The sequence below is a fragment of the Motacilla alba genome, chromosome 22 (genome assembly GCF_015832195.1).
Source record: "Motacilla alba alba isolate MOTALB_02 chromosome 22, Motacilla_alba_V1.0_pri, whole genome shotgun sequence".
Classification (NCBI taxonomy): domain Eukaryota; kingdom Metazoa; phylum Chordata; class Aves; order Passeriformes; family Motacillidae; genus Motacilla; species Motacilla alba.
Genome location: NC_052037.1, coordinates 3384754 through 3407473, shown reverse-complemented (window position 1 = coordinate 3407473; position 22720 = coordinate 3384754). Strand labels below are relative to the sequence as shown.

At 46.1% G+C, this 22720-nt stretch overlaps 2 protein-coding genes across 6 annotated transcripts; one reads left to right on the top strand and one right to left on the bottom strand.

Annotated features, from left to right (window-relative positions):
* Positions 1-30: 30 nt before the first annotated feature.
* Positions 31-10639, top strand: IKBKB (inhibitor of nuclear factor kappa B kinase subunit beta). The gene is made up of 21 exons (XM_038160125.1): positions 31-135; positions 208-302; positions 982-1099; positions 1850-1919; positions 2320-2408; positions 2855-2944; positions 3296-3420; positions 3744-3851; positions 4111-4240; positions 4692-4886; positions 5128-5242; positions 5559-5682; positions 5937-6088; positions 6202-6263; positions 6721-6830; positions 7089-7138; positions 7633-7732; positions 7919-8066; positions 8261-8388; positions 9087-9177; positions 9684-10639. The coding sequence occupies exons 1-21, from the start codon at positions 31-33 to the stop codon at positions 9750-9752; spliced, it is 2274 nt and encodes a 757-aa protein (XP_038016053.1). The 3' UTR covers positions 9753-10639.
* On the bottom strand, positions 10489-22677 carry VDAC3 (voltage dependent anion channel 3). Of its 5 annotated transcripts, none has more exons than XM_038160131.1 (10): positions 22620-22677; positions 20979-21050; positions 19829-19878; positions 18739-18741; positions 15693-15845; positions 14627-14679; positions 13150-13377; positions 12132-12282; positions 11230-11287; positions 10489-10983 (listed from the first exon to the last, which is right to left on the bottom strand). In XM_038160131.1, the coding sequence occupies exons 2-10, from the start codon at positions 21043-21045 to the stop codon at positions 10892-10894; spliced, it is 855 nt and encodes a 284-aa protein (XP_038016059.1). In that variant the 5' UTR covers positions 21046-21050; positions 22620-22677; the 3' UTR covers positions 10489-10891. The 5 variants fall into 5 exon arrangements, with proteins under 5 accessions (XP_038016059.1, XP_038016060.1, XP_038016061.1 ...); XM_038160132.1 differs by lacking the exon at positions 22620-22677 and adding an exon at positions 22377-22607; XM_038160133.1 differs by lacking the exon at positions 22620-22677 and adding an exon at positions 22096-22115.
* Positions 22678-22720: the final 43 nt, after the last annotated feature.

Sequence of the window (22720 nt, the reverse complement as noted above, 5' to 3'; positions counted from 1 at the left end):
GCAGGTCCCGGGAGCGGAGCCGGGCCCGCCATGAGCCGCCCGCCCGCGCTGCAGGCGCTGACCTGCGGGCCCTGGGAGATGCGGGAGCGCCTGGGCACCGGCGGCTTCGGCAACGTCATCCGCTGGCACAACAAGGTAGGGATCGGCCCGGCCCGCGGCGCCCCGGCTCGGGAGCCGGGCTCAGCCCAACCCTTACTGCGCCCACAGGAAACCGGCGAGCAGGTGGCCATCAAGCAGTGCCGGCAGGAGCTGAGCCCGCGCAACCGCGACCGCTGGGCGCTGGAAATACAGATCATGAAGAGGTGAGAGAGGCGGCGGTGCTGCGCGCCGGGCCCGCTGGCCGCCGGGGCCGGGGGCGGCCCTGGAGCGCGGATCGGGCGGCGGCGCTGAGGGAAGCGGCGGGAGAGGCTCCGGGCCGCCGGCCGCCCGGGGATCCCCTTCCGGGAGAGCCCGCTCCGCTGCGGCCGCCAGCGCCTGGAAGTTCACGCGTTAATAAAAGCTCAGGTTGTGCTGCGTGAGACTCTCGGGTCTCGCATCTCGCACTTGGGCTCGTCTGCCGTGCCCTCAGCGCTGCAACAAGGCTGCTCCCTGGCCGCTGCTGTGCCTGGCTTAACGTCTGTGCTGGGGCAGTCCCCTGGGGTGTCGGGTTAACATTTTCGGGTGTGGTGGTCCGAGTGCAGTTTGGCTCTTTTCTGGACGGTGGCAACAGACTGTCTTGCATTCCTTCGCAAGGCTTGTTGCTGTACCTTCTAGGCAGATCTGCAGTGCGTGTGTGTTGAAGAAGCACACTGGCTTGCACATGAAATGCCAGGAGTTAGGATGAGTCTAGATCCGTGAAAGATGCAAACCTTTAGAATTCACTAATATAATTTCTAAAAGGATTTGTGACCATGTAGGACTTTAGGTGATGACCCAGGAGCATGTGAACCTGTATAGCAGTTGCAGAAAAATATGTGTACTTGCCTGATTTTTGTTCTGCAGACTGAACCATCCCAATGTGGTGGCTGCCCGCGATGTCCCTGAAGGGATGCAGAAGCTCGCGCCAAATGATTTGCCATTGTTGGCCATGGAGTACTGCCAAGGTGGAGACCTCCGCAAGGTGAGGTTCCTGGGGTAGGAACCAAGGAACGGATCAGCTTCTAATCTTATCCTAGGTTTTCTGCTGAAGTTTTCTCATAAAACCTTTGTTTTCTCATCCTGATGCTTCCTGATTCTAGTGATGGCATCAACAGGTGTTGGTGGCTTGGTCCTTGATATTATGTTCAGCTTTTGAAGACTTAAGTGCTTTGTGAAACACTTTTTTTTTTTTTTTTTTTGGGTGCAAGTGACACTGTGAGGAGTTTGCACATAGACAATGAGGGCAAGTGTAAGGGATGTGCAACTGTGGGCATGGCCAAGACCACTGTAGGGTAGGTGCATCTGCAGGCTGTACCCTTCCTGAAAGTGATTGACTCCTGTCTGTCATAGGAAGAAATTACACACGATAGTTCTAATCCTGAGGCTTTTCTGAGCTTTGTTATAATCTGCCCGTAGCTAAAACACAGACCTTAGGCCTGAGATTGGAGTTGGTACTGGCAGGCACTGGGAAAATGACAAAGAGGGATGGAAGCGACAGAGGGATGAGAATGGGATGACAGTGACTTCTTTCACCTGCTCCTTTATCCTCCCATGCAATTAAACCAAGGCTGGTTTAATTACAAAGCTGTAATTGCTGCTACCACAGAGTTTTGTGCTTCTGGAGAATTTAATTGCTGTTGCTGAAATTTCTTGCATCCCTGAGAATTTGTGGGACTGTGGGCCTCACTCAGGAAGGAGGAAGGAAAGACCATTCTGTGTTGCTTACTTGCAGTACCTGAACCAGCTGGAGAATTGCTGTGGCCTGCGGGAAGAAGCTATTCTTATCTTGTTATCTGACATTGGTAAGTGGTAGCAGTACCTTCAGTTGTCTGAGCTATGGAAACCCTTTTAGTCCTGAATCCACTCTCCAAATATACAGCAGTGACCTCAGTGGCTCCATTTTAGACTGACCTGTTATGATCTTGATATCTACCAAAAGTTGGGAGTCCGGGGAGGCCCTTGCCCACTGGAAGCCAGCCAGCATTCCTGCAGTTTAAAGGAAGGATGTGAGGGAGCACCCAGAGAGAGAACTCAGTTGTGTCCGGAGTTCTGTGATGCTAACTTTACACTTACACTTCGTGTTTGATTGTACAAGGCTTGATGTGAAAGCCGTGCTTATTACTGGATAGAACTGAATCCTTACTGAGCTCGTGCTAGGTGCTGTTACTTATGCTCTTACAATTGCCTTTTTCTGTGTCTCAGCTTCTGCTCTCAGGTACCTTCATGAGAACAGGATCATCCACAGAGACTTGAAACCAGAGAACATTGTGCTGCAGCAAGGAGAACAAAGGGTAAGCAGGAAGCAGTTGTCTCTGCCCGCACAGACAAGTAAGCTTACAAGGAACATGCGTGTGCTCTGCAAGAGCACTCAGGCCAGGATAACACCTGTCTCAGGTCACTGTGTCAGCTGAATAGTATTCCGTGTGCAGCTGAGATGAGGCATTGTATTAGACATCTTTTAACACCTGAAATTTTGACTTTCAACTGTTAAGGAAAGAGCCAGACTGTACTGATGTAAGATTGGAAGGAGCTAGACACATGACTGCTAAGTGTGCTACGGCACCTTCAAATTCATTGTGGTCTTAGGAATCTACAGCAGCCTCCTGTTTCTACTTCTGTCTCTTCACTGGCACCTTTCTGGTACAGCTTCGAAGAGCTGAACCTTTTCTTTCTGCTGTATGATGTGCTTTGAACAGGACTTGGGTCTAGCGTTGTTATTCTCTGTTGTGTGTTTCAGTTAATACACAAAATCATTGACCTTGGTTATGCTAAGGAGTTGGATCAGGGTAGCCTGTGCACATCCTTTGTTGGGACCCTGCAGTACCTGGTAAGAAAGGAATTCAGCTAGAAGAGCAGCTGCTGCTTTCTGGTGGGGTAGAATTAACTGTTACCAAGCTTTGGGCTGGGATTAAGTTACTTGTGTGGTATGGGGTGTGTTTGTGGTGCTGGAGCTAGCAAAGGTGGCTGCGTTCTTGCTGACACCGGGTTTTCTGCTAGTTGCTTCTGTTATAAATGAGCAGAGCTGCCAGTAACCAGGACTGCTGCTCACTGCAAGAGGGTCTTAAAGCGAGTGAGAGGCAGCGTTCGGTAATGTCTTGAATCATTTGTACAAATGTTAATAAAGGGATAGAGAAGCTCAGAGCTGGCTGGCTCTGTCTCATGTGTGTAAATGTATCAGGCTCCAGAGCTGCTGGAGCAGCAGAAGTACACGGTGACGGTGGATTACTGGAGCTTTGGCACGCTGGCCTTCGAGTGCATCACAGGCTTCCGACCATTCCTGCCCAACTGGCAGCCAGTGCAGTGGTGAGTGACCCGTGGCTGGGTGAGGAGTGGGCATGATGTGACTCCCTTGTTTACAGGAAGTAGAAATGTGGGATTCTGAGGATAATATCCCTGTGTTCTTGCCCTTATGGAACTGGACCCCCTTCACAGGAGTTTGACCCAGCTGAGCAAGTTCAGCATTCCTGATACTTGCCCTGTGGGATAAGGGCTGACTCCTGCAGGGCAGATAACAGAAACCAAAGTGGCATCTGTATTATGTCTGCCAAGAGTAGCTTTAAGAGCCTGCTAACTTGCAGGATGGCAAAGGCAGGCAATTCTTTCACCGTTGTGCTTGCTCACATTAGGCATACAAAAGTGCGTCAGAAGAGTGAGCTGGATATTGTTGTTTCAGAGGACTTATCTGGAGAAGTCAAGTTTTCTAGCAGTCTGCCCTGCCCAAACAATCTGAACAGGTGAGTTCTAGCAATTGCTGTGCTGAGATAAACTGATTCTTCTGCAAAAGGACCAAGATGATATTATGTGCCTTACTGTGTTAATCTGGGGTGCATGACACAGGCAGTGCTGTTGTGGCTTGTCAGTCTTGGTTTCTGCCTTCTAAACACTGCCTTTGTGGTAGGGAGAAGTGGGGGGGAGTCCTCCCCCACAGAACCATATGGTTACTGCAAATGCACTTTTACCTCTTCTGATCTCCTCCTGCTTTTTGTTGCTCAGTGTTTTGTCTGAGAGGCTGGAGAAATGGCTGCAGCTCATGTTAATGTGGCACCCACGTCAGAGGGGTACAGATCCTACGTACGGTCCCAATGGGTGTTTCAAAGCTTTGGATGACATTTTGAACTTGAAGGTAAGCCATAGGTCCGTATTAGCCTGAAAAGTTTTCCAGAGAGTAGTTGCCTGTAGTCTGTGAGAGGAGAGTTTTGAATCATAGGAGGGAGAGTGAGGCAGAAAGTCATAGAGCTGTCTTCTGACAGTTAGTGACAGGTGCTTTCCTCTTGCTTCTTTGAGGACAAATACTCCCTGAGCTTGCTAGGAGCAGTCAGTAGCTTCTGTGCATGCTTAGTTCCATATTCTGATAGAGGATTCCACAGCTGAAGGTATTTGGTTGCCATATGGCCTCTCACGTGATGGAGCACAAGAACTTTGCCATAATGTTAGGAAGTAACTGCAGAGTGACTTTTTGAGTCTGCCAAGTGCTTTGAACAGTTTTTTGGTGGTCGTTGTCTGTCCCTCGATCTCTGCTCTAACACGAGCAATGTATCTTCAGCCTTTCTCATGCCATGCCACTCTTGTTGTAGTTGCTTCACGTTTTGAACATGGTTACGGGAACTGTGCACACCTACCCTGTGACAGAGGAGGAGACTCTGCAGAGTGTGAAGGCCAGGATTCAGTCAGATACAGGAATTCCAGAGCAAGACCAGGAACTACTGCAGGAAGCAGGACTTGCATTGTTCTCTGAGAAGCTGGTCACTAAACATACAGCTGATAGCAAGGTGAGTCTGGATACTCCCTTTCTTGCTTTTGAGTGAATCAGAAGACACTGCTCTCACTTTGGGATCACAGGACTTGGCATGCTTTTGCCTTGGTAACCTCACAGACCTAACAGCCATTGCAGCATAGGCGCCCTGTTGCCTTTGGTGTTCTGCGTTTAGCTGAGGAGGATTGTTCTGTTTATGGTGTTACCAAGGCTTGCTTTTCCTGAGAAAACCTCGCTGGGTCTTTTGTCTTCTGCAGGTGAATGATACTGCAGCTGCAGACACGGACCTTCTCTTCCTCTTTGATAACAAGAAGGTTTCCTACGAGGCTCAGGTGGCCTTGCGCCCTCATCCCGAAAGCGTTGACTGCATCCGTAAGGACTTGCTCTGGCATGAACGTGGAGGGGGGGCCCGTGTTCTGTGGTCATGTACACAGAGTAGAGGGAGCTTTTGCATCAAGAAGCAGTAAAATGGACTGTCATTCATTCCATTTAGCAGAATAACTGAAAAAAAGAAGTGTTTGGTTTTGATAGACTGGGGGAACTGCACAGGGGTTGTCCAGCTCCAGGCTTTGCAGGCAGTGACGTGCCCCTCAAAGGAGCAGTATTTTGGTCTGCTGTGTGATAACACAGCTTCCCAGCTTCACGTTGATACGTACGTTTCCCTTTTCCCCACCTCCTCTGTTTTCAGTTCAGGATCCAAAGAAGATTCTCCACTTTTTCCAGCTGAGGAAGGTGTGGGGTCAGATCTGGCACACAATCCGGATGCTGAAGGAGGACTGTAACCGCCTCCAGCAGGGCCAGCGAGCAGCCATGTACGGTGGCACTTTTCTCTAAAATCCTTCTCTCTGTCTTTGTGCTCTGCTGAAAGGGGGGACAGAAATGGGACCCTGTTGGAATGGGGAAGCCCACGATTGGAGCTGTAAGCAGTTCATGAAAAGCTGAGAGTTGGCCCTTTGGCACAACTGCATTTGTCCTCACTGCTATCTCAAGTGTCTACTTTGGATGTAAGTGGAAGCCTGGTGGATTTTTATTTTTGGAGGCTAATGGGACCTTCCTGTCCACGCAGGATGAATCTGCTGCGTTACAATAGCACCCTCTCCAAGATGAAGAACTCAATGGCCTCTCTTTCTCAGCAGCTGAAAGCAAAGCTGGACTTCTTTAAAACAAGCATCCAGATCGATCTGGAAAAGTATAAAGAGCAGATTGAATTTGGAATTAGTGAGTATAGCATCTGGCAAACAGGTCTTTTCATGCCTCTTGTCCTCACAAAAACCCCTACCCCTTTCTCTGTGCACCTGAGAAAGCCAGTCACTCTTCTTTGATTCCTGTAGCTTCTGAGAAGCTGCTGTTTGCCTGGAAAGAGATGGAGCAAGCCGTGGAACTTTGTGGGCGGGTATGTTTCTAAATCTAACTGTTAATCATAAAGAAAAAGAGGCTTGTTTTTATTATCTCTCCCCTCCTCCCCCTTTGTCTTCATTGTCCCTGCCTTAAACAGAAACTCCTTGTGTTTGGACTGATTCCAGACTTCACATTGCCTTGGTTTGCGTGGCACCATTTTTGTCCATTACCAGTACTACATGAAGCTTATTCTGTTTTAAGGCTTAGGGGAAAAGGGAGATCTTGGGGAAACCTCAGAAATGTCTTGTAAGTCGTTTTATCCAAGGGCATCGACCTGATTTCCTTGAATTGAAGTGACTCATATTCTCATTTGTCTTTGGCCAAGGCTGCTGTTTGCATCTTGCAAACAGCAAGAAATACATGTTTAGAAATACGAGTGAGAAAGGAAGAGCCAGTGTGAGTGGTAGTGCCTCTGAGACCGTTCTGTTGCTTGTGTTCTACCCTGCTTTCAGGAGGAGGATGTGGACCAGTTGGTGAAGAGGATGATGGCCCTGCAGACAGACATTGTGGACCTGCAGAGAAGCCCACTGGGTCGTAAACAAGGAGGAACACTGGAGGATTTGTGAGTTGAACTGCCTTGAGGCTCAGTGCAGGAGTGTTTCTAGCTAAGCTTGCTGACTACAGGACCATGAGAGGGCTGTTACTTCCACCCAGACTATGGGGGACTGGGAGGACTCTAACACTAAAGATGGCTTTTGACTCATCTGTCATTGGTCTGAAGTGGCAGACAGGTATAGAAAAGGTTTGAGTTCTCAAATTGTTTGTTCTTAATTTTGATTCTTTGGAAATCCTTTGTTTTTTCCTGCTTTTTTTCTTCTAGAGAAGAACAAGCCAGAGAGCTGTACCGAAGGCTGAGAGAGAAGCCAAGAGGTAAAAGATGCTTTAGCTCAAGGTCAGCTCGCTTTGTGTGGACAGTAACTTTGGAGATAAAGTAATGATCCTGGAGAAAACTATCTGCCTTCAGGCCTGCCAGACACTGGCAGCACATGGGCTCTCCTGGACTTGCCTTTTCTTCAAGAGGGGAGGCAGGGAGTCAGTTTCACACCAGGCCAGCCTTCCTTTCTTGGTGCTTTGTAAGCTCAAAACTCCTCTGGAGCTCTTCTCAGAGCAGGCTGTTTGCTGCTGCTGTGGAGGAAGGATAAAAGACATGGCTGCTCCTTTCATACAGTCCCAACTCTCCTTTTCAAGTTTTTTAAATTTTGAAGAAGATGGCCAAAATTCAGTGTAATTCACCCCACTCGAACTTGCATATCCTGAACTTTGGATGCTTCAGGATTAAAGCAGTAGTGGAAACAAGCCAGTAAGAATCTTCTGACTCTGTCCTGTAAACCTGCCTTTCTGTGTAACACTGACTCTCATTCCAGATCAGAGGACAAGTGGTGACAGCCAGGAAATAGTACGGCTGCTCCTGCAGGCAATCCAGACCTTTGAAAAGAAAGTTCGAGTCATTTATGCTCAGCTCAGGTGAGCTTTGTAGATTTTATTCAGAGTTGAGAGAAGGCATTTTCTCTTCCAGCAAGGGAAGGTTTAAAACTCAATGCATACAGCTAATGAGATCTTGCAGTATTGCAGGAAATAAGTAACTTCAGGAATGTTCTCCTACTGCAGTGGCCCACATGTGATCTGATTAGTTTTTTACTTTTTTAATAGTAAAACTGTAGTTTGCAAGCAGAAGGCATTGGAATTGTTCCCCAGAGTGGAGAAAGTGATGGCTCTGATGAGTGAAGATGAGGAAACAGTTGTTAGGCTTCAGGAGAAACGACAGAAAGAACTGTGGAACTTGCTGAAAATTGCTTGTGTAAGTAAAAGAAAAACTCCACTTTAACCCAAGAATATTGTTTGTAGCATAGGTAACTGAAATAATAGTAAATTATGTCCTATGGTTGTGTATTTTAAATTTGTATGAAAGCCAAGTTCCAGGCTGTCTCATACTCCTGGCTGCTGAAAAATAGTGGCAATAATTGCACTCAGAATATTCTGTGTTTTCCTCAGAGTAAAGTCCGTGGTCCTGTTACTGGCAGTCCAGAGAGCATGAACACATCTCGCCTTGGCAGCTCGGGTCAGCTGCTGCTGCAGGTCCCTTCTGGAACATACAATTTATCAGACTCTGTAAGAAAAAGGTGAGGCAAAGTCTGGAGTTCTTCAGCTGCTGCTGCCAGCCCTGCAGAGCTGGGCTTCCTGCTTTTTGAGACAATGGCACACAGGGTTTCTCATGTTTTACGCTTTGTGTTCAGCTTGTGTTGCCAGCAGTAGTTAGTAGTTAGACTTCCTGGGGCTTGCAGATCTTGCTTACAAAAAATGGGGAATCATGTATAGCTTCACTTCCCCCTGCTTCAGTAAGAACTGGATTTTTGTTTTTTTTTCCTTGAATCTGAGATGGTTGGGCTCTCTTGGAAGTGCACTGCCAGCAAGAACTGTTGAAGCATTGTCATGTAAGGCCATAGCAGCTGAGCTGTAGCACTGAGGAGACTGCTGTAGCCAGCCAGGTGTAGTTCTGGCTTCCTTAAATGAACTGGGTCACCTCCTGGAATGAGAGACCTTGGTTTGTTTATTTGCATGTTGCTCCATCCTTAAGTTGACAGGCTTGTCAGCTTTTTCTCTGGCAACAGTGGTTCCTCGTAGAAAGAACTCAATCCCATCCTGGAACACATTTCCTTTCCTGGGTAGTAACTCAGGGGCTGCCACCAGCATTTCCAGTTGCAGTATGAATTACAGACCTGACTGACTTCAGAATCTGCCAGAAATCTTTCTTGATGATAGAGGCAGCATCTCTCTAAACTGTCAGAGAAATTAATAGTGAAATAATTGCCCCTTTCAGTGAGGAGCTCCTGCTGGAATCCCGGAAGCTTTGTAGCCAGCTAGAAAATGTGATGCACGACACGATGAAGGATCAAGAGCAGAGTTTCTTGGTAATGTATTCATTCCTCTGCTCATGGACTGGGGAAGTGCATGGCTTCAAAGTTCTGCTTCTGCAGCTTTGCCACCGCTAATTGAAATTAAAATTGAATTGCTAATTGAAATCTGCAGTTTACTCCTGGATGAGGGCAAGGTGGGAGCTGCAGAGATTTCCCTCATAATGTTGACTGCCAAGACTGGGAGTGGGAACGTGCTGGGAACAGGAAAGGATGGGGCAAAGCACTTGGCAGTTGTGTGAAAATACTGCAAAACTGCATGCAGATTGAGGATCAGTGGGTGGCAGTACAGCGGTGGGCAGGGATGCTTAAATTAATGATGCAGAATATTAAAAAGATTGTAAAATACTAGAGTGCAAGTAGGTTGAGTGTTTCCCTTTCATCCTGAAATTACACTGACCAGCTTGTTCACAGTGAATTTTTTAAAAGTCTTGAACATGCTTCACCTTTATTCTAGAGAAAGCTCAACTGTAAACTAGTGTTGAACTTCATTTATTCTTCAGGCTCTAGACTGGAGCTGGCTGCAGCTTCAGGTAGAAGAAGGAAACAGCCCAGGACAAACGGAGATGTAAAATCACCTCGGTTGCCTCTGAAGCCATGCTACTTTGGGAAGCCAACTGTGAAAAGCTGCTGCCTCTGAGAAGGGAACATCAACTGCCTTCTTCTACTGTCACCAACTGCTTCTGTGGTACATCTGGCCTGGCTTCTAGTATCCACTTCTCAGACACTTTTTCACAAAGATACAGTAGGGAATGCCTGCTCTTAACTGCTTGGAAAATGTTCTTAATTGTGCCTTAAGACAGCAGATACTCTGTCCTGATAAATCTTCCCTTGGGCATCACCTGTGGCTGTTCTGCTGCATTTTAGGCTTTCTGATGAACAATGGACTATGCCCAGTCACTGGCAGATGTCACCTTCCTAATGAACTGTGAACTTCATTTCTTCACTTTGCTGATTTGCACTTTTTTTCTTTAAGTGTAATGGTTGTACTTACCTAATACTTGTTTCCTGTATGGGAACGAAATTACCTAAAACATGTAAACTTTTGGTTTGCTCTTTTTGATGCGCTCAAATAACACTTTAATGGAAAAAGCTGCTTCCACTGTGCAGGTCTCTAAAACATGAGAGGTGTAAGAATGTTAACGCAGAAACCACAGGAGAAGGAAATCTTCAGTGTACAGGTATCTTGTAACAAAAGCATTTGCAGATTATCTATTAACCGTGCTTAAAGTTGTATGAAAAGAAAAAAAAAAAAGATCAGAAAACCCATCTGGATGAAAACTTGGTGAGAGTCAACACACACCAACCTTGTGCTCTGACCGTGACCAATTTATTTCATTCTGATGTAACCCCAAATTTCCACTACAGCACAGAGACCTCCTTTTACAAAAGGCTGTGAAGTATAAGGACATGCAAAATGCAATACAATAGTGGGGAGAGGTTGGATTTTCTTCTGTTTTTTTTGAAACAGATTTAAAATACAGGAAACTGAAATGTGGCACAAACATCACAACTTCCATGCATGCCTTCACGTGTCTTCCTTTGTTGTGCTGGCACACTCTGGACTTCAGCATTTGGGTAAAGTCATTCTTGGGAAGAGTAGGAAGTTCACACTTCTTCAAATTTCAGAGTAATATTAAGGCTGAAATGCATGGGGTACACTTTTCCTTCATCTTCCAGAGCACCACCAGTCGTTTTACTTCAAGCTGTGTTAAGCTTCCAGCTCAAATCCCAGCCCGAGTTTGTGACCTCCAGCTGTGAAATTCTTGCCATCAATCAAGCCTGAGAGTGTCAGCTTTACACCTACAAAAGCAAGTGATGAGAGCCATCAAACACTGAGACAGATCCCTGAACAGAGCTCTGCCTCAGGTCCCTGACCTAACGCGGCTCAGGTGCCACAGGAAGCTGTGTACACAGACATCCTTTACTTCTGAGTCTGTGTAAAGATTTCTAGCTCTTGTTCATCTGTTCTGTTCTTAAAACAACAGTGAATTAAACCACGGGGTGGCAGCTAACACTGTCTGCTCATCTGCAGTGAGAGTTACGTACCAGGTCGGAGGGCATGAGTGTAACCAATTCCAATGAGGCTGGCATTGTTCACTTTGGCCTGCAAGGGAAACAAATCACAGTATTTATAAACTGAATACTTAACTACTCACACAGCAGTGTCCCAGTGCCCTGAGAAGGGGGCTTATCATTAACATCTTCAGCTGCTTGCAGACCAGCCTCTGTCAGAAGTGTTCCAAGCTTTTCCTGTTCTCAGGAGTTTCCATCTTTAGCAAATGGCAGTGCTACACCAGTTCTGCCTACAGCAGCCACGCTCTTCTTCACTGCCTCCTCCAGCCTGTCTTTAAATCCTTTAAAGAGCCACTTCCTGCAGTCCCTCAGAGCCTGTGAACATCACTCAGGAGTGATTTTTCTTCTCATGAGCAAGAAATACATGAACATGCAATCCCCTTTTTGCATCACTAGGTTTTGAGCTCTTTACACTAGAATTTCTCATCCTTAATTTTGGTTCAATGGTCCTGGAACTAATTGTTGTTTTGCAACATAAATGCTTGTTACTTCAGTTCTTGCTATTCAAACACATGTCAGCTGACTTTCAGGTTAACTTAGAGAGGGCTGTAAGCTCAGCTGAACTTCCCCCACTGTAACCATAATATGGTTTTACATTATGGATTTCAGAATTATAAGGACACTGCGTCCTTTCATTACCTTTCAGAATATATTTTGCAGCACACTGTTCCAAGCACACTCGTCAGACTATTTCACTATGAACAAAATTATATTTAGAACTTCTTTTCCCCAATAATTTCACAAATGCCATGTGCGAGGTCCCAATTTAGATTTGAACCACAACAGAAGCCACGGTTTGCAATCTACTGCACTTCCTCAGTAACTAGTTAAAGCAGCTGAGCTCGAAACACTCATTTCTGTAACCAAATTCTTACCGCAACAGAAATCTTCTCATCCACTTGGTACTTCCCAGCAATACCAAAACGTGTGTTGTTACTGCCAGCAGTCCATGCCAGGTTGACTGATGTCTCCACCTTATCAGTGACCTTCTGATAAATAGACCCACCAAACTCAGTGCCATCGTTCCTGTTGGTAACAGATGCAAGTGTGTCAAGCCTTGCCTTGTTAGTAACTCCTCAGATCAACCCTTCCCCACAATCCCGGGATCATTATCTCCCAAACGGAACCAAAAAATCCAATACTTCCCTGAGCCCAAGCTCACTACTTCCTAGCTGGAGTGGCAGACTGCTGCTCTTTCTTTTTTACACAAAACATGTTTTGCTTTGCAGAATGGAACAGGATTTCCAACAGCCAGAGACCTACAGTTTGAGGCTCTGCCAAAAAAAAAAAACCCCAACAACCCACCCAGATAAGAGGCAGTGGTTGGTGTGCAGTGACACACAAAGGAGACTGCAGTTGTGGCAATGAGAAGAATGAAAGCCACCTTGCTGCACTGCAGTTGTTTAAATACACATCTTCAAAGCATCTCGGGCCATCTGAATGCCAAGACTACAGCTGTGCAGGGATGAGAGCTGGAAACACAATGCTCCACCTGCCCTTCTCCTTCATCTTGGCCATTTCTGAGGGAGAAACTTTCTGTCTGATGGAGAGGGGGACAGGTACAGTAGTTTAATTGAAGGCTTTTTTGTCTTGTGCCATAACAGAAGTTAAAGCTCACAGCTTTTAATTACAAATTACCATAAAGGGTCTTTACATCACTATCTTAGATACACAAACCCCAAAATTACTCTGCAACAAGGTGTCAAGACAGCCAAGAGATGGGAAGCTGTCCCTATCTTAGTTGTAGTGGAAATGAAAACATTGAATATAAATTAATTGGAAACAAATCAGCATCCCCTTCCCTTCGCCCACCTCTGTCCTAAGGCTGTTAACTGCTAACTACTCCTAGAGTTTGGCTCCTCTGATGTTTTCCTGGGCTCAGGTAATACTCACACATTAGTGTGCAGCTGGAAGTCTTCTGCCTTATATCCCAAGGCAAAGTTACTTTGTGAAAGCTTGTACTTGGCTGTGTCATAAGCCATCTGGTAGCCAGCAAGCCAGCCTTCATAGCCCACCACTGCCCAGCCATAAACGGTTGGTCCAGAGAGATCAATGTCTACACTGCAGCCTACGTGGACATAATCTCTTTTGTAGGTGGTCTTCAACTTTCCACTCTTCTTCCTGCAGAAACACACACACTTTTATCCACAGCAGCACACAGGTATGTCATGTAGGTAGTTTTATCCCAATACGGTGTGAAACTACTGCATTCCCTGCTCAAAACTGCTGCTGAGGAGGGCACAGGATAAGGAGAATGGTGCTATGTGCATTCACCTGGTGCCACTTTTCCCCCACCATCCCAAACTCCATACCATCCTCAAGAAGCAAGAGAGACAAAACTGTTTCTCCTCAATGCTTTAAAACCAATCTGGTTTCGTATTTTTTTTCTCTGTGAGTGTGATGAGTTACAGCATCATCAGTTTATTCCAGGAGATGCATAAACCTGCAGCAACAGCTGCCTTTCCATGATTTTTGTCTGTTTGCTTCCCTCCACTGTTCCTTCCTTGTGCAGTGCTTGCTTTCCTTTCTTCACTGCTGAGTACCACTCTCCTCTACCAAAACCACATTTCTTCATCCTCCAGACATCACCCCCTTAGTCTGCCTTTTCCTGGCCCTCCTGTGATACCTCTTCCTCTCTCCAACGTGTGTCTGTTGATTTTGCTACCAATTCCAACACAGTTACAACAAAACTTTACCACCTCCGATTCTCCCCCCAGCCTCCTTTCTCTTCCACTCAAGACACAGCAGAACACTTGTGCTGCCCGTGGCTCACACTCAGGCCTGGGCTCTCATTTTTGACTTAATTCCTCATATCCAAGCAGTATTTCAAACTCAAGAGTCTTCTGACAGGCTCTCCCCATCAACAGATTAGTGCCGGTCCTTCTTTGCAAAGCAGTCCCAATCTTTGTGCGTTATTCAGACATAAACACCCCTCTGACCAAATTTAAATACATGCAAATTGAGAAGGACAGCTAAATGCTATTCCACTGCCCAGGCTACCTCCTCATTCCACTGTGCACAGACAGCAGGCCAAAAGCATCAGCAAAAAAAATAATAATAAAATAAATTGCTTTACTGACTTGACAGCCTTAGGACTATCGAGACCATAAAGACCAGCTTGTTTAAGGGCAGAGTTAGAGATTTGTACCTACTGCAAAATGATAAATTTGCCACTGGCCAGAAAGCTGAAGAATGCTTTCAAGCAGAACTTGTCCTTCTGAGTTAAGTACTATCCACTGCCTGCAGAAGATTTTAGTGATTGCAGAATCTTCTCCAGTTAATGCCGAGCTTTTGCACAATGAGCAAAGTATTTTTAGGAGTTATGGGAAATTCTAGCAGTCTGTAGATAAAGGTAATGGAAAATGTTTACCCTGTGTTTGGTACAAATGTAGTGTCAAGAGCCACCTTCAAGCCTTCAGCCATCTGCAAAGGAAAACACACATCTGCTCAAAAATTGGCTGAAACACAACTTCTTATATTCCACTACTAGAACTCTACTTCCTGTCTAAAGAGAAAACAAACTAGAACTCTAATGTCTCCCTCATGATTTACAATGAAATCTGAAGGTGCTGCACGATGAAGGATTAAAATAGGACCTTTTCTTGCCACAAGGAAGCCTTTCAACAGCACAGACTTGGTAAAAACTTCCTTTTTTACAGATAGGAAGTTGACACATCTAGTGCTGCAACAAGAAAATTATTCACAGAACAATGACAGAAAGAAAACCACTCAAGTCATGTTTCCTTCTTCTTTATAGTTCAAAGAGAAGCTCAAAAACCTCTCTCATACAGATCCAGTGTTAAGACACAGTACTTCTTCCCAGGCCAAAGCACACACCCATCTCATTTCCCCCACCTCTGTTATTAGCTAGGCAGCACTTTCCATTTTAAAGCCCAGGTGAAAGTACAAACATGAATGGCCATCCATGGCAGAATTTTTACTGTCTTTGGCATCATTACCTTATACTTGAGGCATTAAGTGAAAGGCATAAACCTGGTCATGCCAAGAAGAACTGTTTTGAGAGTGCTGCATGCTGGCAGCCCTTGGTGTAAGCAGTGCCAAGCTGCAAACATTCATCTTTCTCTTCAACCTTACAAAATACATTCAATCTCAAGGCAGCCAAACGTGAGTTCTTATACATGAAAGCATTTCAAATCATGAGACCTGCCTTTGTTTTCCTGCCTGGCTGCAGCAGTGACAGTTCTACACAGTTAGGTTCATGCAACTAGCTAGGTAATTCCACACACCAGTAACTGCACCCCCAGATCATCACCTAGCACCCCCCACTCCCAGCCTGTGTGTTCTGCAAATACATTTAACTTCTTTTAATGCTCCAGATACTTCAGTGCAATTTTCATTCTCCAGTTTTTTGTTCATCTCAATGCTGTCTCACACCAGCTGCAGAAACATTTCCCCAAGTATCTACTTAGTCTTACTTTATTCTCGACAGAAATTTCTGTTCCCAATGTGTTATCTGTGTTCCACTTCTGGATGAATGTAAGTCCATGGTCCTTCTCCTTGTATTTGGTCTCTAGATTGCCTGAAGCCTTGCCCGTGTCCGTGTTGGAAGAACCGACTGCAGTGAATTCCTGTCAAGAGCACAAAATCACAGAATCACACACAGGCTGAGCTGGAAGGGAGCCAGAAGGATCAGAGTCCAGCTCTGATGGGAATGGCCCACACAGAGCAAACCCCCATCCTTGGTGTTATCAGCACCATGCTCTGATCAATGCAGCTAATCACAGGGTCATGAGTTTTAGCAGTCTTTATGTTTAATTACATTCAGTTTTTCCACTTGTCAAGTGCCAGCACTCACACCCTTCAGCCTTTTGACAGAACCCTCAAGATCATCATCCTCCTCTTCCCTATCCCCAGCTAAAGTAATTTCTTCTGTGTCACAAAGTGCTGCTCCTTCTGGCGTCCCTGTTCTGGATATTCTTGAATTGAGGTGCACTGACAGAGCCTTGCTTGGCAAAAGCCGTGTCACACAAAGAGCTGACACCTTCACTCACTTCTCATCACGGGAGTTTGATTACTTGCTACCCCCCACCTTAACTTTACAGCACTTTTCCCCAAGCTTATGCATCCAAAAGTCCTTTTTCTGACTTCCACTGCCAAAGTGGCAGTTATTTCAACACCCCACACTTTGCTCTGTACCTTCACGTCACTCTATACCCAGACAGAAAAAGATACTTGCTTGGGATACAAAGCTGTATATATTCCTGGATTTTTCTTCACCATCTCCTATAATTCCCTTTATCATCTTACTAGTACTCTCCCAGTTGTGGATGAAAAAGCAGTCCTGGAAATCTGCTCCCCCTTAAGAAAAGCAATGCTACATTCAAGTTAGGTGAATAGGAAAAAAGAAAAAAAAAATCTTTTCTCACATTTCTCTGAACATCTTGTGTGTTTCTGCACTGCAATAACTTCCCTCCCCCTGTGTTTCAGCAGTGAAAATGTATCCTGGAGAAGTGATGCTTTTCATACCAACTGCTGCACCTGACATTGTGCTCCCCCTACCAGTCATGCTGCTGTCATTTAGACTCCTCATACACTGTGCTGATGACTTTAATACCTTCCCCCACAACTTCTCTTTCATTCCTTCCAGTAACTCTACTTCAGAAGTCGTCTCCCTTCATAAGGCACCTTCAAATTGCAGATCTTTCTTCCTTTACAGTACCAGAAAGTGACCCGAGCGCCTTGACACTGCTCTGTCAGGCTGGTCCTTCACTCAGCAGTGTAACAGAACCAACACTGGAATTCTGTAACATGTACTCTGTCATATGCTATCCAGTCAATTCTTCACACACCAGAGCTTCCTGTTATTTCGTGGACTTGAAATCTCAGTGTCCATCTCTCCTGGAGTAGCTCAGGAGAGTCTGCTCTGTGTTTCATGCACAGCTGAGGAGGAATATTGCAGCAGCAGCAAGCTCAAGGTGTGTGAGTTAGGTTTTAAGAAGCACCTGAGAACTGCTCTCAATTTGTTATCCTCATCTCTCCGTATTTCCCTTGAAGGAAGATAAAGAATCTGTCACTACATTTACAAGTTTTGTCTCTCTTGAAGTTTAAGTGTTGAAAGAAACACTGCTTAAGAGATGGCAGCATCCATTTCCAACATATCCAAGCTTTGGAACCCTGACTTTCCAGATCCTTCTCATTCCAGGATTGGATTCCTGGATTACTTTGACAGTTCTGCACTTTGCAGAGCATACAAGGATACAAAGGCTGTCTTTCAATGGCTGTGAAGTGCCAGGGAGACAGGTCACATTCCTTACACACAGTTTGGGGCAGGAGGAGACACTCACTGAAGACAATGCACTACTGCAACAGCACAGCAGTTATTAGAACACATCTAGCCAGCTACCAAAACATGTGACAGAAGTCAGGATGTGTTAAGACTATTGAAGACAGAATTTCTATACAGTGTTCTAATGTCACTTCCACAAATTCAGTGTCAAGACGTCTTAAATCTGCATCAGAATTCAGAAGTAACTTTCTTCTAACCTTAGAGCAGGAAACTGATTAAAAAAGCTTGGCTTCTTTCTCAGATCAAGTAAAGGACGGATTGTAAACATTAGTCTCAAAGCCAAAGGAAATAAAAACCCCTGCACTGTCATATGATCAAAAGCCAGAGCATTCTGTCAGGTGTCAAGAACTCAAACCTGCTTCTGGAAGCAGATGCCACAGAGACAGCAGCCTGCTGCCATCAGTCTTTATCTGTGTCTTTATCAGTCTTTATCTGTGTAAACTGGAACACCTCACCAAACCGTAATTTCTTCAAGTTTTTGTAGCTGAAAAATCCAACTCATTCTGGCTCCATGTCACACACCAGCCTGCAGTTAAGCAGTTCAGCATGGCTTCTCACTGTCCTTCTAGTTCACAGTGCCTGGCATCTACAGGAATGCCATGCACTCAGCAGGCAAAACCACTTGCAATCCGTGAAACAGTTACAATCAATAAACACTGTCACTGTGGTTTTCTGAGCCCACAGGAAAAACACCCAAACGCTGGTGTGGTAACAATCTGAGGTACTATTGGTATCTATGTATGAATTAGATCTCAAGCTTTGTTCCTAACTTCATCTCCATCCCCAAAACTCCATGATTGTTGCATCAGAATCACTAACAAGCTCAAAAGCTGAAGCAACAGACCACTGTACCAATACCATACCTATTTTTTTCCCTCTTTCCCTCCCCAAGAGTTTTCCCTCTTGCTGTTTTTACAGCTTTCTTGTTGGGGGCTTGTTTCCCTTGGACAGATACATGCCCAGGGGAAATATCTAGCCCTTGGACAAAGATTGCAAATGGTTTTGCACACAGGGATCATACAGCAGATCTAGGGCTATGGACACAGTCAAACTGTACAACATGAATAGTAAAAACCACTAAAAACAACTCATCAGTTCACAAATGACTTAGTATGCAGCACGAAAAGCCTTGTCAGACAAAGCAATAAAGAGGTCAAAACAGTCACCATTCTTACCAACTGGATAAACATCCAAAGAAAATTGCATGGAAAAGAAAAAGCCCATTTTAGAACTTAATACAGTTGTTGACGTTCCATCACAATCAGAAGACAGCATCATTAACTATCAGCATATTGTCTGAGAATCACAACTTCCAGCCAGGAAAGCTGCCTGTCAAGAGATGTCAGTAAGCAGCAGCAGCCACGGGATGGAGAGCACACAGTTCCACACCTTCCTGTGCACAAGGCAAGTAACCAAAAGCTCAGCTGAGCCAGAACTCAGTAATACACAAGTAAGGACTTCCACCATTGGCAGGATGAGAATGCAAGAGAAGGAGGGAGCTCGGGCAAATATTTTTACAAAGCAGGCTGAGAAGCAACTCGTCTTACCCAACAGAACAGCACTGAGTGGTAGCTAAGACATGCAGAACTCAGAATCAATGTAAAAAAAAATATTATCTAGTAGATAATGTATGCCTGTGGTTAAAGATCAAAATTTTGACACCCATTCCTCGTTTTGCCAGCTCTCCTGTGAAATTGTGAGGAAGCTCCACTTCTCCACCATTAAAATGGGGGTCACAGGATCTTCTTGTTACTTGGAGTGCTAAAGCTTACTCAAGCTCTCAAATTCTACATACAGGGTACTGCAGGACTGCTTTCAGTTTTAATAAAGTCTTCATTTTTCAGCACAGTGGAAATGAGTGAAAACACAGTTAAGTTCAACTCCAGGGCTTACTTGTCCCTTGACCTTTTGCATAAAAGTCCCTCTGGACTAAAATTCCTATGAAAACTACTAACTGCAGGGAAACTCAGCTGCATTCACAGCAGAAATGAGAGCTATGTAAGGTGAAGAAATTCATGTTTGGGATGCATCAGTGGAACAGGCAGGAAAGCAGCAACAAGGTGTATGAAAATTCTTGCACGCCACAGGGGAAAAAGGACTGCTCCATCAGCTTCATGCTGTTGTAGAAATATCTCAGTCAGCTGTGAGTTTTAAAATGTGAAATGAAAGAGAGAAGCAACACCTGCTGGCAAGTTACAATTTACCAGCTCAGGAATTTGTCCTTCCATTGCTATGCTGGTGATGTTTGGAGTCTCCAATACTTACCACCCCACTGGAAGACTTGGTCTTCAGCTCTAACTTGACCATTCCAAATCCTGAAAATCAAACAGCACACAGCACCTGTTTCACTGGCAGATACAAACAAGGCTTATTTCCAACACACCCAAAGCATGCCAGGGCACACTGACCTGACACAGTTTTCATGTTTAAACAGTTGTTGAACATATTGAGGGTTATGAGAAGAATGATTGAAGGAATTCTGACAACTCAAAGCAAGTTGCTTCATAATTTATAATCATAACAGACACCAACCATCAAGTACCTCCACCTTCTGTAGCTACCTGCAGCCTGGGACCCCTGAATGCAGTTAACCATCTCTTCTGATTTACTTACTTTACATTTTATTTCTCATTTCAGGGCAGGACATTTTTCTTCTCCTCTACTCCAAAAAAAAAATGTTTCAACTTACTTCAATCAGTGCCATATACAGAAGTACTGCAGCTCTCTTCTGTCTGCTCTGAATCTAGGGAAATATCTGGCCCTTGCACTACGTAGAAAAGCTTGAAGTAACTGACTCTAAAGCAGGGAACTTGAGCTGATTTTTAGCAAAGCTGGACTCCAGACCACAGTGCATTTTAGTTTTGTGTAGCGTATGGATTTGGGATACAAATGAAATCTTTATTGCACACAAACTCAGATTAAATAAAAAAAAAATCAACACTTTCTAGCACTGCTTCCAGAAAAGGGACAAATGCAAATACTGTGAAAATGTGAAAATATCTGCACTCCAGCTTTAACAACAGGCTGTTCTGATTAACATAAAGGTCACTCTTCCTCAGGAACCTCTTTGCTGCCACATCCTACAGCAATCTGTATCAGTACCCCTGATTTAATGACTCTAAACAGAGAATTTAGAAGGTAAAAAAAGGAGGCAGCATTTTTCAGAGACTGCTCTGGAGTGGATATTGAGGTCACACTAGTGATCTTCCCCTCACACTCTCTGCCACTGCAGTCCTGCCATAACACATGTCCAAAGCTCAGAGTCAGATGCTCCAGGGCTCTGCTCAGCTGTTAGGGAATCTCTGAGGAACCTTAGATCCCTCTCTGAGGAATCTCTGTGTTCTTACAGGCAGTTTCAAGCTGCCTAAAGGAAAAAAAACATGGAAGGTGATCAAACCATCCTCGTCTTACTCACCATATCCCTTGTTGAAAACATCCCTGGCAGACTTTCCCAAGTCACAGTATGACGGTGGGACAGCCATTGGATCTGAAACACACAGGAAGCTGTCAGAATCTGTAACAGCAGAACGTGTAAACTGCACCCAAAGCATTCATCAACGTCTCTGAGAATGTCACCAATACAGAACTGTCAGATCTCTGAAGAATGTTCATCAGAGTCATGCTTGCATCGTTGTTTTGTCCAAAACAAGCTTCGATTCAAAGAATTTATAAAAGCCAATCCATTCTTCAGAATCACTGAGCCCCAGCTGTTCCATTCCACCAGGTATGCTGGCCTGCACTGCAAAAAGAACTCATGGCAGCCTTGCTGCTGCTCTGATAACAAGGAAACACTGCTTTTGTGGCAGGACCCGTCCTGAAAGGGACCTCAAGTGGCCAATGGCATCAACACTTAACAATTACACTGAAATCTTTACATCCAACAGCTGAAATAATAACCCCTCTCTCCGGTTTCTGCCAACGTGCCATGCCTCCACCTCTCTCACACTCTGCTGCCTCTCTCCAGCCTGGCACCCTGCACAGGCCGGGTTTGGGCTCTGCAGAGAACAATGACAATAGGGCTTGCTCGTCTTGGGGCTCTCCACAGCAGCTTCACTGTAAAGGAGGACCTCACCATCCTGTACAGCATATTCTCAACCCAAATGTCACCTTTTTGGATGACAACCTCTTGTGTTTACACCTCATTTTAATAAGGCTGCTTATTAAAACTGCAAGCCTGTTCACTCTCTTTACACGATGCAGCTGTATCTTCTGTGTGCTGTTTAAACGTGTACGTTAAATTTGATGCAAGCATTTTAAAAGTATTTAAAAAAAAAAAGAGATTCCCGAGGTTAGCCCATCCTGAAACACATCCATTCTCTGCTACAACAAGCAGCTCTACTTGCACAACAGACTTGTCTAGAAGAACCGAGCTCGCTTTCACAACCCTCAACATCACATTTGAATCGAGCAAAGGCAACGGCAACAGGTGAGGAAACGCAGCGTGAAGCGGCAAAAGGAACAGCAGAACACACGCACGGTGCAAGCGTGAAAACCCAAAACCAACCAGCAAAAAAATAAAAAAGAGAAATAACCCGCCCGGAAAGAACCCTCGCACAATGAACAACAACAACCGCGAGGCCCGTTCCGCGCTTCCCGAGGGATGCGGCGGGGCCGGAGGGGCGGCGGCTGCGCGGCCCCGGGAGCGCGAGCCCGGCCCGCGTTACGCAACGGGTAACGGGGAACGGAGCGGCCGCCGCCGCCGGGGCAGCCGCCCCGCCAGATCCAGCCTGCCGGCCGCGAACACGGAGCGAGCAGCAAAACCCCCGGTGCCCGTTGTCAGAGAGAGAAAGAGAGAAAGAGAGAGCGAGCGAGCCGGCCTGCGTGCGGCGCTGCCCCTCGGCAGCCCGCGGGCCTGCGGGCGAGGAATCGCCGCCACAGCGAGCGAGCGGCCGGCGCCCCCCGGGCCTGTGCTGCGGCCCCGCCGCGGCAAGGTGACTCGGGGCACGGCAGCCTCCGCTTGGAGGACAGCACCGGGCTGCGGCCGGACAGCACGGCGAGGCCCAGCACGGCTCGGCCCGGCTCGGCTCCACCCGGCCCGGCCCGGCCCCGGCGCTACCTGCCGCCCGCGCTGCCTCCGGTACGGCTCGCGGCGCGCCCCCGCCCGCATGCGCGGCGCCGCCGCTGCGCACGCGCGCGGGCCCCGGCCCCGCCCACCCC

What these genes read in the sequence shown, in the direction of transcription:
- IKBKB (XM_038160125.1), top strand. Translation starts at nt 31, where the DNA reads ATGAGCCGCCCGCCCGCGCTGCAGGCGCTGACCTGCGGGCCCTGGGAG. An exon ending in AACTGGCAGCCAGTGCAGTG is followed by an intron (nt 3,421 to 3,743) that starts GTGAGTGACCCG and finishes TGCTCACATTAG; the next exon opens with GCATACAAAAGTGCGTCAGA. An exon ending in ACTTGCTGAAAATTGCTTGT is followed by an intron (nt 8,067 to 8,260) that starts GTAAGTAAAAGA and finishes TGTTTTCCTCAG; the next exon opens with AGTAAAGTCCGTGGTCCTGT.
- VDAC3 (XM_038160131.1), bottom strand. Translation starts at nt 21,045, where the DNA reads ATGGCTGTCCCACCGTCATACTGTGACTTGGGAAAGTCTGCCAGGGAT. An exon ending in AAATTTCTGTCGAGAATAAA is followed by an intron (nt 14,680 to 15,692) that starts GTAAGACTAAGT and finishes TTTCCTTTGCAG; the next exon opens with ATGGCTGAAGGCTTGAAGGT. An exon ending in ATGAGAAGATTTCTGTTGCG is followed by an intron (nt 11,288 to 12,131) that starts GTAAGAATTTGG and finishes TTTCCCTTGCAG; the next exon opens with GCCAAAGTGAACAATGCCAG.